Genomic DNA, 19127 nt, shown 5'->3' on the forward strand with positions numbered 1-19127 from the left:
AGGTCCACCCTTCCTGCTGTCACCCAGCAGAGCTACAGTATCTAAAAGACCAGCTTCAGTTTATACTGAGAGGCATGACTGAAGTCTCAAATTAGACACCGCTGCTTCAAGCCCTGGGTTGGGCAGTGAAAGTGACTCAGTGGATTGCATGACAAACAAATGCTCTGTTCATTATGTGATGGTTCTGTATGTGTGAGAGAGAGAAAGAGCGAGAGTGAGCCTTTCCACTCATGGTTAATACTCCTCTCTCACCCTCTCTCTCACACACATACTCTGATGATATTCAAATATCTGTACGGCTAAAAAGGCAGAGGGAGTCAGAGCTCAGAGTCGGAGTGGGAATGCAGGCGAGTGGGAGCGCCGTCTCGTGGTGATTATTCAGGGCACTTCCAGAGCTGGATTTATGGCACGCAGCTGTTGAGTGGCTGACAGACGCGTGAGGAGCTCAAGCGCTGCTGCTTCTCAAGCTGCTTGTACCAGCCCGAGCTCTGCTTACTGTTGCATAGGAAAGAGGACTGCTGTGCCTCCACACAGATCGGTGAGTACTCTGCCTCCGTTTCGACATTTACCCATTTGGTTATTATTATCAATTTTTTTTTTGTCTTTTACAGCCTTCTCTTTGTATAAAGTTAAAGTGTTTTATGAAGGTAACCTTTCACCTACTGCACATATTTTTCAGTTTTTGTCCTTCTGTACTTCTCACATTTTGCTCAGTTTACTTTTCAGTCCTCACAGAGGCAGTTTTGGATTTGAAAACAGTGTTTTTAGTCAGCTTTCAGTCAGCCAGTTCCCCTGTGTTTTAACCATACATGGCTAACAATGCTGAAATGCTAAACTAACTGTGCAAAAGAGCGACTCACTAATGTTTTCCGTGTGTTCTGAGAAATCCTCCAGTCTCTTTGTAATATTCATTAGATATACCTGGGTGGTTTGTGTCTCTGTGCATTTCCTCTGGTGCTTTTTTTATATTTAGTTCACAATGCTGTGTCCTATTTATAGAAGTTAAGGCATCACAGCGAAGTGGAGACATGACGCCAGCCTCCTTACTACACACAGACAGGCAGAAACCCTCAGCACTGTTGTCAGTTTCTAATCGCCCTTCGCTCCACACAAACGGTGTTTCTCCGCAGTCCTTCCTCCACCTTAAAGCTTTTTGAGCTTTTCTAACTTAGTGCAACTTGTGACGTTTTGTCAGGTCAAGCCTCGGCTCAGAGAAGAGCCTGGATTTTCAATTACAGCCGGACCCCGCAGACTGAAAGGTAGAAGTTAGCCTGTCCGACCCGGCCCTCTAACTCTGATTCAGAGGTCAGAGACAGAGCCAGGGAGTGAGCATCATATGATTAAGGTTAATTGTGAGGATGCCCTAGGAAAAATGGACCTGCCTGGAGCAGAAGATTGTATTAGAGCTCTGTGCTACTTTATAATTTTTTGTAGTTGTTTCCACTGTAGAGTATTTGTGACAATTTATATTTAGAAGCAATCAAAAGGACACTTAGGAAATAAAGACCTGACAAAAGCATTTTTCTCTCTAAGTCAGATTGAATTTCCGACCATAAATTGAGCACTGCTGGTCCTTCCAGCGAAGCTGTTCGGGGACTGTTTATTTGGGTTGCTATGGAAGTCTGTGGTAGTGGTAAGCACAGAAAGTGGAGGCTGGAAGACGCCCTTTAAAGATCTGGCCTCAAAGCTGCTTTCTCCTCATGCTGCTGACAGTCTCTTAATGCTTTCATTTAAAGTAATTAGACCGAACTAGATCAAATTCATTAATGTGATAATGAACAGAGCCAGAGCTCTTTCACTCTCACTGCTCATTTGCCCAAAGAGTATAAAAGAGTTGAGCCGATCAACATGTTAACACACAATAGATCCGAGGATCTGAGGCTGTTAATAGATACAGTGTGAAGATATTGGAATCAGTCAATTAAACAGTGTCTGGCTGCTCTGGCTCCCTTTTTTATTTTTTCAAGCCTCACTGGAGATCTCCCTTCAAAGAGAGGGACTCCCAACTACCGCTAAAAGTTGCAGTGCCTCTGCTGCATTGCTGACATTCAATTTATTATGATGATTTATTCTCACAGTTGTGATTAATACATAAAAATGAAGTGATATAGGACAGAAAATTAGTATTTGACACAAGTTTTCCTTATAAAGTCTTATTTTTCCTTCTTTTTTCTGGCAGTGTTTTTTTTGTTTCATTGTGAAATAAAGGCTATTCATCACAGCTAGGCTTGCAGGCCATGTGACAGGACCTGTGGTCATAGAAATACTATCAGCCTTTTGTGCTTTCTCCCTGTGTTTACAGCACACAGCAAGGAACAACCCGCTTTGCTTTATTATCAGTGTCTGTGAAACACGTTCTCCTGGACCTCAGAGAGCTCAGACCACTTGCAGAGAGCGTGTTTGCTTTCATTCATCACTCGTTGGTGTGAGGGTGGAACAATGTTTACCTTCATTATTTACAGCAGCACAACTCCTCTGCTTGTACAGTTTGTCACTGTATGCTCAGCTCATCTTCCCCTGCCTGCATCATCATCATCATCTTCGGGCCTGGGGGAGTTACAGCAGGATAATGTGCTCGGCTGAACATCTGGTAACGTCAGGAAGAATTGCTTTTGGGCTTGAAAAGTGGCTCTTTTAACATGATGGAAAATGTTTTTGCTGTGACAGTAAGACGTAACATCTGTCTTGTATGTAAATCAGCCGGGCTTCTTTCATCTGGGCCCTGTCGAGTTCAGAAAGCACAGCTGAGACAACCCAGATACATCTGTGTTCAGATAACTTTTTTTTTCCCATAAAGCTGAAATGTGGTGGCTCTGAAGATCTGATGAAGATTAAGAGCAGTTTGTAGCTCAGAGAAATCTTCATTCTTTGTGTTACTGCTTCTTTCGCCTGTTTCATTGACTCATAATAACCCTTAACTGACAGCATTTTCTTCAGGCTCACTCCTCAATGAAAGCACCGTTCTCCACAGCCTGCCCCTGGTTATTAATGCAGATTAATCAATAGAAAGTAACACCACTCCTCTCTCTGCAGCCCTCTCAGGCTGTGCGCTCTTTGGCTCCGCTGTACTCGAACTCTGTGAAATCTCCCCCTGAGGTTCTCTCTTGTCACTGTGTCAGATGGTCCAAATGTGCTGACTGGGGGGCTCGCTCGCAGGTTCTGCAGTCCTGCAGTTCGCAAGGCTATCACGTGAAATGAATACAGAAAACGACCGTTGTGTCATAACTTATAGTACCGGCTGTGGTTTGAAATATGCTGACTTTCATCGACTTGGTTTTTGTCACTGTTAGTCTGCTGCTGTGTAGCCAGAAAACACAGCCTCAGCTCTGTAATAAATACCATTTTTCCTTTGCCTTTTTAAGAAACTGCTGGAAATTCTGTCAGGTTTTCCACTGGTGCAAAGAGCCAGCTATCCAGTAGCTGTGTGTGTGTGAGCTTTGGGCTCATGAATCATACTGTAGACTGTTAGACAAGGCGTTACATAGTGCTGTATGTACATTGTATGCATGTAGTGAAGCATAAAAACTGGAAAAGTATTGAAATAGACCTTGAGAACTTGGATGCTGCAGAGTTTGTCACACAGAAGCAAAGCTAAAGTTTCAATTCCATATAAAACATGTTTTTCACATGCTTTGGTATACAACAATATCATAATGGTTTGAGGGTTTCACATCTCTTGGGTGTCTGAATTCATTTTGTAACTCTTTTGTGTGGTAGCATTCATGGGAATAATATACAGCCTTGTTAAAAAGAGTTTTCACAGGAGTCAATGAAGTCCTGTGAAAAACTGAGCACCCCTATTGATTCATTAGCTTGTAGAATCACCTTTAGCACCAATAACTTGAAGTAATTGTTTTCTGTATCACTTTATTAGTCCCTTGCATCATTGTGTCCAGATTTCTTCTTATCAGGGTTAGCAGCGAAGACACCTGGACGAGTCCCCTCATCCACAAGCTGAACTCTTCATACCTACTGGGTAAGACCCATAGGATCAGGGATTAGGACTTCAGGCTTCCTGTATAGGAGTTGTGGGCCCTGCAGATTGACAGTCCTTTGCAACATTGTTTCTTTATGCACAGCTCTCTTAAAGTCCCACCACAGCATTTCAGTCAGGTTGAGGTTTGGCCTTTGACTGGAGCACCTTGATTCTTTTTTCTGTCATTCTGTCAATTTTTTGCTCTGCTTGGGATCATTGTCCTGTTGCATGACATTTGGGCAAAGCTATAGCTGTCTGTCAGACAGACTCACATTTGAAAATACTTTGGTATGGGCAGCACAGGATTAATGGTAGCCTCTCTTTCTGTGTTAGCCCCGAGATAGACTAGAGACCTGTCCAGGGTGTACCCTGCCGCTCACCCTAATGACAGCTATGATAGGCTCCAGCCCCTCCTCATATTGGAAAAGTGGAAGAAGATGGATGGATGGATGGATGGATGGATGCCTGGTAAATGGGTGCCTCAATGACTGCAAGGTGTTCAGGTCCCGTGGATACAAAACAAGCCCACATCACCAGCCTTGCAGCACCACGATTGAAAGCTGTGATGAGGTGTTTGTGCAGATATGCTGTGTTCGGTTTTCTCCAAGTCTGGTGCTGTGCATTATGGCCAAAAATCTTCACTTCGATCTCCTCTGTCCAAAGGATTGTTCCAGAAGTCTTGTGGTTTCTTCGGATGAAATTTTGTAATCTTAAGCCATCCTGCTATATTCCTTTTAGAGAAAAGAGGATTTCCTTGGCAGCCCTCCCAAAACAACCCATACTTGATCAGTATCTTTCTAATTGCACCTTTATGAACTTGAACATTTATCATGCTGAGGTGTGTAGAGTCTGAACTATAGTTTTTAGATTTCTTGGATTTTCTATGAGAAATTGCACTTTTTGATCTTGGGTTGAATTTGCTGGAACATCCATTCCTGGGAAGATTGGCAGCTGCCTTGAATGTTTTCCAGTTGTGAAGATTTTCTCTCACTGTAGAATGATGGACTATATATTGTTCAGACATGGCCTTTATAACCCTTTCCAGATTGATGGGCAGCAGCAGTTCCTTTTTTAAACTAAGAATAAGAGATCCCAATTCAAAGAGAAAACAAAATAAAGCTCTATTTTCTGTTGCCCACATTGTAGAGGGTGTAATTTCTATTGAGAGCTCCTGTTGATTTTTCTTAATGCATAGGCGTTGATCAGCTGACCTGCTGCTCTTTGTGTATGTTCACAACTGAATTCAACAAGATGTCAGCAGGTGGTCATGAGTTGTCCTTTGTGTCAATCCTCTACACTGATAGTCTACTGTTTATGCTGTCTTTTTTCCAAACAGGATAAAGTTGATATGAAGGTTTAATTCTGTGAATGAATCTAAGCACCATCACCTTAGCTTATAATTATATATAACTGAACTCTGACCATGAGCACCACAGCCACTGTGCACCAGCCACACACACTTTAAATCCATCACAGTACAGCAAACTAACCAGTTTATCCTGCAGTAACCTGCAGAGTATTTTCATGCAGCCTTTAAATAACACAGTTAGTCAACCTCAGTTTGTTTTGCAGTACATTTCACAATATGAAAAAAAACAAACAATGCACAGACCAAAAACCTGATTTAAAAACATGAAGACTTGCATGTAAGCTCTACATTTACAGTTTATCACATACCAGTTAGCAGTCCTTACCTTTAAATCTAACCTCTCTTCTTCCTTTCCTGTCCTGTCTTTCTTATCTTTCTCCATCTCTGAGTGGAGTTAGCTCTGTTTTCTCTTCCTGTGAAATACTGCAGTTGGACCTTTAGCAAGCAACACAATGTGCAACAAAATGCACGCAAGCAATTTGTGTGTTTGCTGATTTTTGTTGAGTTGATAGAAACATTGCATTTGTAATTACTTAGTTAGTTACCAATACAACTCCAAGTCCTCTGCACACTGCAGTACCAGAAAATATTGTCAAGGTGTGCTTTGTGGTAGGTGGAGAGTAGACCCAAAATGCAGGAACCCTTATACTCCAAGTGCAGCTTTATTAGCTAGCACTAGCAAGCTTAACAAAAACATAAGGTGAGGACACAACATGAAGAAGTACGACACGATGAAGACCAGAGGGAAACTGAGGGCTTTAATACACACACGAGGTAATTAGGAAGATGCAACACAACTGGGGAAAACAAGGCACAGGTGAACTCAGTCAGACAAATGACAGGGGAAGCAAAACTGAACATAACACAAGCAGGACAAGAGACTGTCAAAATAAAACAGGAAACTACAATTGAGACTGAGACATACAGACATGACAAACACACAGGAAGAATAAACAGAGACATGACTGGGGAAACAAACAAAGAATACACCGAAAACCACTATGAGAAAACTATAGGACTTCAACCATAAATCCTAACAAATAAACAAAAGCTAGAATTCAAAACTAATATTACTCTTAAGAACTTAACACACAAGAACTCTAACTTTCTTTTTCGTATTAGTCTAGATCAGGGGTCCCCAACTCCAGGCCTCGAGGGCCGGTGTCCTGCAGTTTTTAGATGTGTCCTTGATCCAACACAGCTGATTCAAATGGCTAAATTACCTCCTCAACATGTCTTGAAGTTCTCCAGAGGCCTGGTAATGAACTCATCATTTGATTCAGGTGTGTAAACCCAGGGTGAGCTCTAAAACCTGCAGGACACCGGCCCTCGAGGCCTGGAGTTGGAGACCCCTGGTCTAGATGGTGAGAAAAAGGTCCTTCTCTAATAGGAAAGCAAAAGAAAGGAAAAATACAAATTAAAGAAAAACATCTTATATTTTAAGAGTGCAACAGAAAATAAACATTTGATCATTTCCTTGAAATGATAGAAAGTGTGTGCAGCAAATACATATAGATGTGTTATACATCAGCCTAACGAGTAGAGTCTGAACCCTGCCTCTCACTCTGTGTGAGCTGGGATAGGCTTCGGCTCCCGACCTGTCCCTCTGGACCTCCAGTTGGATTACTGGTTGACAAAATGAATGGATGGATGTTATTAATTACTATAGCTGCAGACTTGAAACTGCTTTAAATTAACAGCAAAAACCAATTAGTTGCACACCGAGACGCTTCTTAGTCACTTGATTTGCTTAGAGACTTTTGTAAAGTGATTCTGATGAAGGCTCCTGACAGCACCATTTCACTTGTAAATGCATGAAGTGATGAAGAAAGCAAAAGGCTCTGAGTGTACGAAACTTAATATAGTGTTTTTATTTTTTTTTCTTCTTCTTTTTGGTGGGAGGGGAGCTGTTTTGTGCTGCTTTTCTTGGTACTCATGTTGTCAGAATGCTTTAAGCAATGTTCGCTCACTGCTGCAATCAATATTTTTATATTAACTTTATTTTAATTAAGAGCAAAACAGAGACGCAGAGAATTTTAATGAATTTTCACAGTTCCCCTTAGTGAAAGATTTATAGCAAGTTTCGGGATTTGAGTAAACTTCACTGCTTTAAGCAAATATTACCTCTATCATAGCATTGTTTGTGATCCACAAAGGAGGATTTTTATTCCAAGAAAGCCCTCAAACTCACTCTTTACCAACTCCCCAGCTCCAAATGCGAGATAGACACAGAGTGATAACAACATATTTAGCAGGTAAAGACTGTGATATGTTCTTTGGTGTTGGTGAAGACCAAATACAGAACTTTACAGGACACTGTTTGCTTTCTTAAGAGGTTCACTAGATATTATCAGCATTATGTTCACAGGTTGTTTTAATAATTCTCTCTGGTCTGCCAAATTTATTTCAAATTTATCTTTGATATCTTTACTATTATCTTTGATTTTTTTTATTTTTTCAACTTTTTTACTCCTTTGCCTGTGTACCTGTCTTCATGTGCGGCGGCCAGGCGACAGATGGTGCGGGAACAGTATGTCACCACCACCGAGGGCAGCAGCACGCCCAGGCCGGTGCCCGACGAACTCTACAAGATTGGCATCTATGGCTGGAGGAAGCGCTGTCTCTACCTGTTTGTGCTGCTGCTCATTGTCATCCTGGTGGTCAACTTTGCCCTCACCATCTGGATCCTCAGGGTGATGTGGTTCAACACGGTATGCACAGCTCACATTTGGACACCATGTTTTCAGTTGGGATTGTTTTTCCTTTCTCCTTTCAAATGGTATGTTTAAATGTTTAGTATTTAGCTTTTGTTGATCAGCCCATCATTTAATATGCTGACTATTACCTGCTTATTATTGTAATGTCAGGCAGCAATAGTATTATCCATCATTAAGTCCTACTTGGCTGTCTAAACAGGAGAGTACATGTGTTTGTTATTTCATGGAGACTTGTCAGCTTTCTGTCTCAACTCCAGATGGCAACTGTGGATTTATGAACAAAGCTGCAAGCCAACGCACACTCTTGCATGCACATGTACACACTATGGTGGAGACCTTAGACAAAGACCTAAGTGATAGAGGGAACACTGTTAGCTGGAAAGCCAAAGCACATTCCTCGCCTTCTTGGCATGCCTTTGTCGAAATATGTAACCTCTTGCTTTCATTTTGATCATAGGAAGGGATGGGACTACTACAAGTGCATGGAGATGGGGTTAAGCTGGAGGACGGCGAGTCTGAGTTCCTCTTCCCTCTCTATGCTCAGGAGATCCACAGCAGAGAAGTAAGCCAATCAGGAATGCAAACTTTTTTTTTCCTGCTCTTCTTCGCCACATTCTTCTGAGATAAGCCTCCTCTCTCCTCCTCTATCCTCTCCTTCTCTCCCTTTTTCGTCTTCTACCCCATTCATTTTCAAACCTCTGTTTGCTCAGTTAAGTAGCCTGACAGCCTGGCCATTATTTCTCACTGTTTACCAAACTTAAACTTGAGTGTGTGTTGGATCTGTGGAGACTGCACGTCATCTTATCATCTAAATCTAATTCCTCGCAGACACTCAGGCAGTTTTTATCCAGCTGTAGTGAGAGAGCTGCATATTTCTGACAGTACTTTTTTTAGGAGATGTGTCAGAACAAACTGGATTTGGCAGTAGCACACAGTGCACGTGGTGGTGTGCTGAGCTCTCCATTAACCTCAGGGATATTTGTGGTGGAAAGTAGTTTATGGCCCGCCTGCTAGCAGCAGATGGGAACACTTTGCTGCAGTTGTTTACATGTTATGGCTTTTCTTGCTCATAGCAGCAATATTTTTTTTCTTGCTTCATGGGCCTCATTAAAAAGGCAATGTATTCCTCATTTATGGATGGACACATTTTCTAATGTGTTCTATGGGTTTCTAAAGTGATTCAGTGCTTAGAGAGACATCCTGCTGCCCTCTACATGAAAACTTGCTTTCCTAGACCATTTTTAGAAGCATGTCTTCCCCACAGCTACAAAGGAGCAGAAGAGATTTATTGCTAAGCTTCTTCATTTAAACATTTTATGACAGTGTATATTTGTGTGTGTGTGTGTGTGTGTGTTTGCCATGTCTCTTATACAGACCTAATTACTTGCTGTCACATCCTGTACAAATATTTAAGTAAAATAATAAATAGCCTGATAATAATGCATTCTTTGTCAGGCTTAATAAACAGTAGTCCATAGCACTTTTTCTGGTCAGCAATGCTTCAGTCTGGCTGGTGAATATCCTCCCCCATCAGGATGCTCAATGCCTCCTAATGGCTGCCTGATCATAATAATAATTGTCAATAATATATCAGTAAAGTGTTTGTAAAATAATCCAAGCCGACAGCTGTAAATGCTAATGTGTTAGCCAATAAATGATTGAGAGGAAACATCTTGATCAACTAACAAACAAAATAAATGGCAGTATTAATATTTGTTATGATCTTAATAAGCAATTAAAGTCACAATAAAAAGCTGTTAATCAGAAAATGACACCAAGCTTCTTGAGTTTATTGCCATGCTAGCTACTTTTTGGTGCTTTGGGCTAAATGCTGTTGTTAGCATGCTAGCTTGCTCACAGGAATAAAATCATGTGCAGAAACTTATGGGAAGTTTTTATGAAAAGCTCTGGTGGGGCAGCCATGTAACACAGTTTCTGTTGGTGACCACCTCCTCTGACCACATGTGGAGTCCCACAGGGTTCTACACTAGGACCTATCCTTTTTCAGTATGTTCTACCTTTTGGCCACATTGTACAGTAACATGTCATTATACTGCTCTTTCAGTAACATTCAGTGTTATCTTCCGGTCAAGACCATCTAACCAAAATGAATATCTGAAAATCTTCTAAAATGAACATTTTAAATAAAATAAAAGTTTAATACATTTAGCAAGGAAAAAAAAATCCTGTTATCCAGTTCTTTGTCCTTCCAAAATTAAATAGGCTGTCAGAAATTTGGGTTTGGTATTGATGCAAACCTAACTTTTGAGAAATATATCAGCAAGCTAATCCAGCCCTCCTGTTTCCATTTGAGGAGTGCTAGAATACAATCGATATTGAGTTTTAGCCACATACTTTCTATTATTCTTACTGTTATTAACTTTGCCACGGAGGTTATGTTTTTGGTAGTGTTTCTGTGCCTGCATGTCATTCTTTCTGTCTGTAAACACTATAGCTCAAAGTTTTGAATGAATTCTGATAAAAACTGTGTAGGGGTGTAGAGTGGGGTCATGCTAACAATCCATTCAAATTTCGCTTACATACACTGAGGTCATCAAGGTGAACTTTATGACTTATTGGTAGAAAATTGACAAAGAGTCTAGCCATATCTTAGAAACTGATTCTCATAAGTGTTGTGTGTATTGCCAACATAAAGAAAATAATATAATATAATATGATTGTAATATACAGATTTCAAATGTCAGATTTGACCTCTGACCTCTCCTTGATTGTTAATAGATTGATCTGAAGGTCAAAGCGATAATAATGCTATTTAGGGCTATTTAAAACTGTGTTTCTTATTGTTATCCTTTGTATTGAGAACATATAGGCATATAAGGAATGATATATGAGGATTCTAAATATCACGTTACTTTGGACCTCTGACAGATAAACCTCATAGCATGGCCGCATGGTCCTCATACTGTTTACTTTACAGCAAAGCGAAATTAAGTCACTACCACAAAGTTAAAATGCTTGATTGACTGAAGTGAAATATAAAGAGCAGAAAAGCCAAAACATGATGTCCCCATATGAGGACACAGGGTGTCAGGAGTGAATGCTCTTCATGACCTGGCTCCAGAAGAGATACTGGAATAGACTGGAACCAATGAGCAGCCTGAGATCCTGAGGCAGGAACCTGCCAACTGTTCCCACCTCATGCTTAAAAACGAATAGTTATGTCTATAACTTCTGTTCCCTGAAGGAGAGGAACGAGGTACAACACAAGGTGGCCCCACTGAGCAGTTTGGCTCGGTGAAGAGCGGCTATCGAACTGAGGGATGACTGTGATGACAGCGGCTATATGTGCAGGCGGGGCTGTGCGCGTGTCATCACCCGTCATCTGCCTTAAAGGCGTGAATAAAGGTTTCTTCAGCCAGGACACGCGAGGGCGTGATATCCCATACTTATGTGTTGTACCGAGTGAATCGACTGAAAGGGAACTGAAGGCGAGTAAGCATTTGCTGTTTGGGCTCCTCTGCTGTGGAAAAACCTGCCTGAGCAAGTCTGACTTTTATATCACAAGTGTTAAGCTTTACTCATTTTATTTATTTTTTAAAATAAAATATTCTTACAATGTGTACTTTTTTTATTTGCATTGTATTTGGTTCTTGACAGTGCACTAGTTTATCTCTAGAGTGCAATACTTTGGTTTTAAATCTTCTGATAACTTTGACTTTTTTGTATTTTGTTGCGTGTATTATGTTTTTGTAAAGCAGTTTTGTAATGCTGATTTTAATGGGCACTATTCAAATAAACGTCCTGTTTTTTTATGGATGCTAATTTTGCAGAGCTCTCTTGATAGGCTAATAAACCTCACATTATCAACCTCATGGTAGTGTTAGAGTCAGGCAATGAAAGTCAGTAGGAGTTATCCTCAGGGAATCATGAATGCTTTTACAATCCATTAGTTAGTGTGGACTAAAGGATCTGACCAGTCAACGAGTGCTACCTGCAGAGCCAGCGTGCCTAAAAACCTCACATAAAACCTTTTTTGTCCAAGTTCATACATGCAAATATTCTAATTTTTATCATTTTTCTGTTGCAGATTGATGTTATTTACACAGGCTGTTAATATGGCAATATTTCTTCATCTCCACAGGACTCTTCACTTCTAGTACACTCATCGGAAAATGTTTCCCTTAACGCCCGCAATGAAAATGGTGACGTTATAGAGAGGATATCTGTGGGTGAGAGGACACATGCACACACAGAAACATGCGGCACACACACATCACATCCCACTGATGAGTGACACTGAGAGTGACAGTTAAGACACTGGTGCACTGCAGGGATTTCTCATCCAGCATTAGCAGAGACAAGAGGCCATATTTCAATTTATAATCTCTTAGATTTCCATTTAAAATCCATTAAATTCAGCATTCCTTTTCTCTATCCATTGCTTCTGGATCGTTCTGTATTACACGCGAGGGCCTGAGGCCGGTGGAGGATCATATTTGTGCGTCTCTTTATGGCTCACCGACTGCCACGTTGGGGGATTTTGTCATAATTAAAAGGCCAGCAAATTGTTGTGTTCCACAGTGCCGTTATGTGTCCTTGATCATTAAGCCATAAAATGCATAGCCTGCATACTCTTGGGCCTCTGTGAATAAAACTGAAATGCTTGTTAGGGAACACTGCATGTCTGTTCACAGTTGTGAGCCCTGACAGAGGTTAAATATCTCATTGAGTGATCTACATGTTTTAGATCAGCTCCTCTCAGGGCTGATGGAGTGAAGGGCAAAGTGAAGTAACCTCAGATGAGTTACGTTTCAGACCAAAGCAGTAATAGGGTTACGCATTTTTAATCAGTGCGTTTCTCATCAGCAGGTGGCCGCTGTCTCTCCCCTTTCCACCTCTACGCTGATCTAAATTGGGAATGTGTCTCTTACGCTCACTGAGCACATCGAACTGAATCACAGGAAGTGAATGATGATAGGTTTTCATGGTTACACGTTACTCATGTCTTATTGCCAAACCCCTTCAGGTGTTGTTGTTGTTGTTGTTGTTGTTCCAGGTCCAAAAGAGGCTCAGGGACACACTCGAAATCTGCTCATTAACTCGCACAATGACAACATGCTGTTCACTGCAGATGGCGACAAGGCTGAGATTGGGCCAGACAAACTACGAGTCACAGGTACACCAATGGCCGCGACGTGCTGTGTTTCCTTGGATGTAGCACGCACCTGTTGGTGGAAGGGTTTTGGGGGAAAAAACTGAAAAATGATAACACTGACAACAGATGTAGACTCAACAGGACCAATTTGGTTTGATGGCAAATATCAGCTCAACAATCCAGCACCCAAGGGCAGAGACAGCCCAGTCATTTTCACAGTCATTCGTGTCATACAGCTGAGTGCGTGGATATCTTTTAAGCACACAGAGAGAACAGAAAAAATGAGATACCAACGCACAATACTGTACAGTTTATCATATTACTGAACAAAGGGTTGACGAGATATTCCTGTGCTTTTATTCTGAATCTTAGTCTCCGGTGTGTTGCGTTAATGGTTATGTGTGCCGCTGGCCACACGCTGTGATGGCTGATTAATGCTGAACAGAGTGTCAGCCGATAGCTTCGTATCGCCCGGGGTCACTTTGATCCGCAGAGAGCAGCAGGCAGCGGGAGCTGTTTTTCCAGAAATCCTCAAAACAAGCTTCTGTACTCTCTGTGTTTGTGGAGTGTTTACATCTTTCACAATTGGCTCCAAGTGTTGCAGCGTTTGGATCCGGTTTTACTTCTCTGCTCCAGCATTGCCTGAATTTTTCTCAAGTCGAAGCAGGCAGACAGCCCGCCTCTGTTTTTTTGTTTTTTTTTAAAAACAATGTTTACACAACGACGCAATCCACAATATATACTGCACTGCAGTGCTTTGAGATAAATATTAGAGGATTACAGTCACCAGCCCCTCATCCTCTGAGCACAGGTGGCGTCTACAAAACTTTAGTTACGCTCATCTGGCACTTTATTAGGTACACCTTCAGAGCTACCTTAATTCTTCAAAGGACACCTCAGAGATTTTGGTCGACAGTGACATGACGGCATCGCACTGTTGCTGCAGATTTGTCAGCTGCACATCCGTCATCAGAATCTCCCGTTCCACCACAGACCCAAACGTCCTCTATTGGAGTGAGATCTCATGACTGTGGAGGTCATGTGAGTTTTTTGAACTGACTGTCATTTTCAAGAAAACAGCTTGAGTTTTGTGACATGGTGTGTTTTCCTACTGGAAGCAGCCATTAGAGGATGGGTACACTGTGGTTATAAAGGAATGGACGCGATCAGCTGCAATATTCAGGTAGGCTGTGGTGTTTAAATAATGCTCAGTTGCTCTAAGGAGTCCAAAGTGTGCCAAGAAAATATTGCTCACCACCAGCAGCCTGAACCAAAGCAGGCTGGAACTATGCTTTCATGTTGATCTCTGTCTCTTTCACAGCATGTCTTTTGTCCCATCTTCCTCCTTCATCTCCAACTGGTCGCAAGAGATGGCCGCCCCTCCCTGAGCCTGGCTCTGCTGGAGGTTCCTTCCTGTTAAAAGGGAGTTTTTCCTTCCCACTGTCACCAAAGCACTTGCTCATGAGGGGTCATATGATTTTGGGGGTTTTGTCTGTTTTCTTTGTATTATTGTAAGGTCTTTACCTAAAAATAGAAAGCGCCTTGAGGCAACTGTTCTGGCGATTTGGCACTACAAAAATAAAATTGAAGTAAATTGAATTTAATTGAAATTCTCATCCCATAATCTGAATATTGGAGCAGAATTTGAGACTCATCAGACCTTCTGTTGTCCCATTTTGATGTGAATTTAGACCTCATTTTCCTGTTCTTAGCTGACAGGAGTCAGGAAAGGTAGTTTTCTACATACCTTGGTTGTAATAAGTTACTGTTGCCTTCCTATCAGCTCGGAGCAGTCTGACCATTCTCCTCTGACCTCTGGCATCAAAAAGGCATTTTCAGCTAGAAATCTGCTGCTCACTGGATATTTATCAGACCTTTGTCTGTAAACACTAGTGATGCTAGTGTGGGAAAATCCCAGCAGATCAGCAGTTTGTGAAATTCCCTGAGCAACCCGTCTGACAGCAACAGTCATGCTACATTCAAACTCATTCAAATCACCTTTCTTCCCCATTCTGTTGCTCGGTTTGAACTTCAGCAGGTCATCTTGAGCATGCCTCCATGTCTAAATATGCCGAGTTGCTGCCATGTGATTGGCTGATTAGATGTTTGCATTAACAAGCAGTTGAACAGGGGTGCTTAATGAAGTCGCTGGTGAGTGCAGTGTTAAAATACTTCAGTCTGGGACAAAGGGGTCAACTGGCCAACACACCATGAATGCCACTGTCAGCAAAGCTACTCATATTGTTTTATTAAAAATGTTTGGTGTGTGTTGTGACCATATCAGGCTCCTGGACTCTATTAAATTCTGTAACAGATCTTGATGTTCGTGTATTTTTGTTTGCAGGTCCTGAAGGAGCGCTGTTCCAGCATTCAGTGGAGGTGCCTCAGCTGAGATCTGAAATTTTGAAAGAGCTGAGGTGAGCGTTTCAGACTTTGTGCATTATTGGATTTTTCAAAACAATCTGCTAAAGAAATACAAAACTATAAGAAATCAAAGTTTAGGTTCAGTCTCACTAGTGTTGCTCAGGTGAAATAAACAAACAAACGGATAAAATGGTGGTATTTTTAAAGCCGAGATGTTTCTTTAGGTTGGAGTCCCCGACTCGCTCGCTCAGTATGGATGCACCGAAAGGAGTTTTTATGAAAGCTCTGGCTGGCAACATTGAAGCTGCTTCCAACATGGATGTCATTCTGCAGTCTAAAGAAGGGCTGGTACGAAATCCACTTTTCACTTCCTGCTGATTGCTACAAAGCCATCTTCAGGCATGCTTTTTCCTTTAGCTCACAGAGGGAATATAGAGAGCATGTTTTTCCAGCAAACATGCTGCGCTACGCTTTTACAATCTCTCGGGTCACACCTGGGAGCTTGAGTGCAGTTTGAAAGGCGCTCTGCTTTTTCCATTTACTGAACATTTTTGTCTAGAAACACCTGACAGACAGCTGGCACTTAAAAAGCCTCTTTATCTTTCTTATCAATAGAATATAGTGTAACATATTAAAGAAAATCTTTTTCTAAAGCAGTGAGAATCTCATCTAACCCTAACCCTTTCTTTTGAACTTTGGAAACATCTGTTTGTGCTCCGTAGGTTTGTTGTGGGTAGTGGTTTGCTGTTTCCATGTTAGTGTTTAGAGTGAGTTTTGGTAATTAGTGGCTGAATCGGATCTGACTAATGGCTGTGGTGCAGCGAGCTGACTGAAGCACGTTAGAGGCATTTGTATCACGAGCACTTATTTGACCTTTTTTGAATTCATTCTCAGTAGATCAGCGCATTTATATGACAGAGTAGTTGTGTGCTGTATTACTTCTTCATCTTTCTTTTCTTGCTGTGAGGATGATAACTGCATGTTAATCTGCACTTAACTTTAATGCTCACGTTCTCTCATTTTAAGCTGATTTACTGCCAGACCTTTTTTCTTTTTTAAATTATCATCATGTCATCATGCACTGGTTAGGTATTAAATAGATCATTCTTTAGCTCCCTGCACACTGTGTCTTATTGCGCATGCATGAAGTAAAAGGACTGAAACAGAGTGATATTTCCTTGCTCTTTCGCTGGATCTTTGTTGTTCTCCTTTAATCGTCCTTGCTCTCCGTGCTGTCTGCTGTACAGCTGGTGCTGGATGCTGAGACGGTGCGCCTGCCGCGCCTGCCCAAGAGCGAGGACGGGGTTTCTGGAAATGCTCAGATTCTCTACGAGGTCTGCGTCTGTCCCAGCGGAAAGCTCTTCCTGTCCAAGGCTGGAAGAACTTCCACTTGCAGCGATAATCAGGACTGCTAGATAGAGTCTGACAAGGTCATCGATTTTCCATCTCTCAGAAGAGGCATCTTCTGGGAGGCAACAAGCACAACTGTTTTTTTTTTTTATATCTTTATACCACAGTGGGTCTACCAGGATCCCAGTGGCACATCGAGGCCTGTGAAAATACAAATGCCTGCTGGCATAAATGAAATGAGTTCTTTTAGTTGCATTTATGAACTTCTGACTATTCATCCAAAACGAATTGGCTCTCACTACTAAATTTGTCTGCATCAGAGCTTTATGGATCATTTTTTTACACACACAGTGTCATGGCTGGGCAACGAGGAGCTGGTAACAGCTTACATCCTATGCAATATTATCTTGTGGTGCAATAAATGAAAGTGACGCATATCAAGGGCTTGAAAATTTGAAAAATAAATCCCTGAAACAGCGCCAGAGTGTTATTGAAAATATTTGTTTTGCTTTATACAATCTCCTCTTGGTCCAAGCCCTTGGTATGCTGTGTTTTGGTGTTTAGCATGTATTTATTTAAAGGGAGACAAACAGAAATGCTGTATATTTGTTTTATTTTTTGTCTTTTTTCTTTCATTTTTTCTTTTTTTTAACTCAAATTCAGATAATGAGGTTTTGATATTAATGAGGTTTAACATGTGTGAAATCTACAAAGGGCACTTGGAGAGCATACTCTGATAAGGCCAACGCCAGTGCAATTTTAAAGTAAGTGGCCTGGATCCGCACCAAAAGGTCATGGGCTCTTCCTTTGCCAGTGCTCCAGCTCGCCACCAAAATTGATGAAATCTGTTTTATGTGTAGTCCTGATGTGGGACACACAGAGAGCAGCGATCCCATGCCACATGTTTTTAAAGCCACTCATGTTTGGCATGTGGTAAGCATGTAATTATGCAGCAATTTCCTGCTGGTAAGCTGAGCTGGTCTGTTTGTTCAGTAATCTCACTTACGGCCAAAGGACTAATAAATCATCAGTGCTGACCTCAGAAACAAGAACGCAAAAACAAAATATGTGGAGAATAAAAACTTGGATCTCATACTTTCAGTATAACCGTTGCCTTTATGATTAAATTTGCCTTTGTTTTTTTAACACTGTTGTAGGATAAATGGGTCTCAGTTCACTGTGTCAAAAATATCCGTATGTTGTAGTGATAGTTTGGCACCAGTTCGTCTGTACATCGCTGTTTTAGAACATTTCACACCTCGTGCCATTGTGTTTTTGTCGTCAGTCTTTTTTAAGTAGTTCATTTGGAGTCCTGAGATATTTTAATAGTGTGCAATGTGTATGTTTTATTTTTGAATAAACTTTGTGCTATTCTTCTACCTGCCTGTCAGCAGCTGTAATCTTCACATCCTTGCTTTTCTAAAAAGTGTTCTCATGTTTTATAATTCAATCTATCTAAGAAAGAAAAGGGAAAAAACCAGAAAATGACAGCATTGACAGACTGATGTGCACGTAAGCTGCATGCTGGTGGACTCAGTTTAATATAACTGGCCTAATTAATGGCTCTGTGATACACTCTAGTGGTAAAACTCTGCAGTACCACCACAGTGACTGACACCAGCAGCCCAAGAGAAGCAACTTTGTGCTTATTCAGTGGATCACACAGTGTGTGCTGCAGCAGGGTCATGACCTTTGCACACATCCACGTGTGGTGATACTATTAATGTCAGCTCTCCTGGTCACCACATCAGCTGTATGCTCTTTATTTTTAGGATGGTTCAAACTGCAGTAATGTGATGTCAGCGTAGAAAATCTATTTGTTTTGGCAAGTGTAAATTTAACCCTTCAAATAACTCCAGAAATCAGCTTCATTAAAACAAAAAAAATGTTCTACTGGTACCAGCTATGGCTAGCTAATAAACATACTACATTTTAACTGTATTCTATGAAAATATTTATAAATGTTAGAACTTTGAGGTTTTAATGCAAATGCAGATACAGGACTGTAGGACAATAGGAGAATTTGTGCTTAAAACATGACTGTCACTATATCACATTTACACATCATGATTGTCTTATAGACATATCATAATTTTGATGTCTCAACTTTAAATACATATATAAATATACAATGCTGTGAAAAACTAATTATCCCTTTATAGCTTCCATAGGAATGGAAAAGTTAAGTAGCGGCCAAGTGTTGCTATGAATGCACTTCATTAATTGATCATGAAC

At 41.1% G+C, this 19127-nt stretch overlaps 1 protein-coding gene across 1 annotated transcript; it reads left to right on the forward strand.

Moving 5' to 3' along the window:
• Positions 1-249: 249 nt before the first annotated feature.
• On the forward strand, positions 250-18271 carry sgcg (sarcoglycan, gamma). The gene is made up of 8 exons (XM_031752757.2): positions 250-538; positions 7855-8056; positions 8520-8624; positions 12165-12252; positions 13080-13199; positions 15523-15595; positions 15767-15890; positions 16790-18271. The coding sequence occupies exons 2-8, from the start codon at positions 7862-7864 to the stop codon at positions 16955-16957; spliced, it is 873 nt and encodes a 290-aa protein (XP_031608617.1). The 5' UTR covers positions 250-538; positions 7855-7861; the 3' UTR covers positions 16958-18271.
• Positions 18272-19127: the final 856 nt, after the last annotated feature.

The sequence above is a fragment of the Oreochromis aureus genome, linkage group 14, assembly GCF_013358895.1.
Source record: "Oreochromis aureus strain Israel breed Guangdong linkage group 14, ZZ_aureus, whole genome shotgun sequence".
Classification (NCBI taxonomy): Eukaryota; Metazoa; Chordata; class Actinopteri; order Cichliformes; family Cichlidae; genus Oreochromis; species Oreochromis aureus.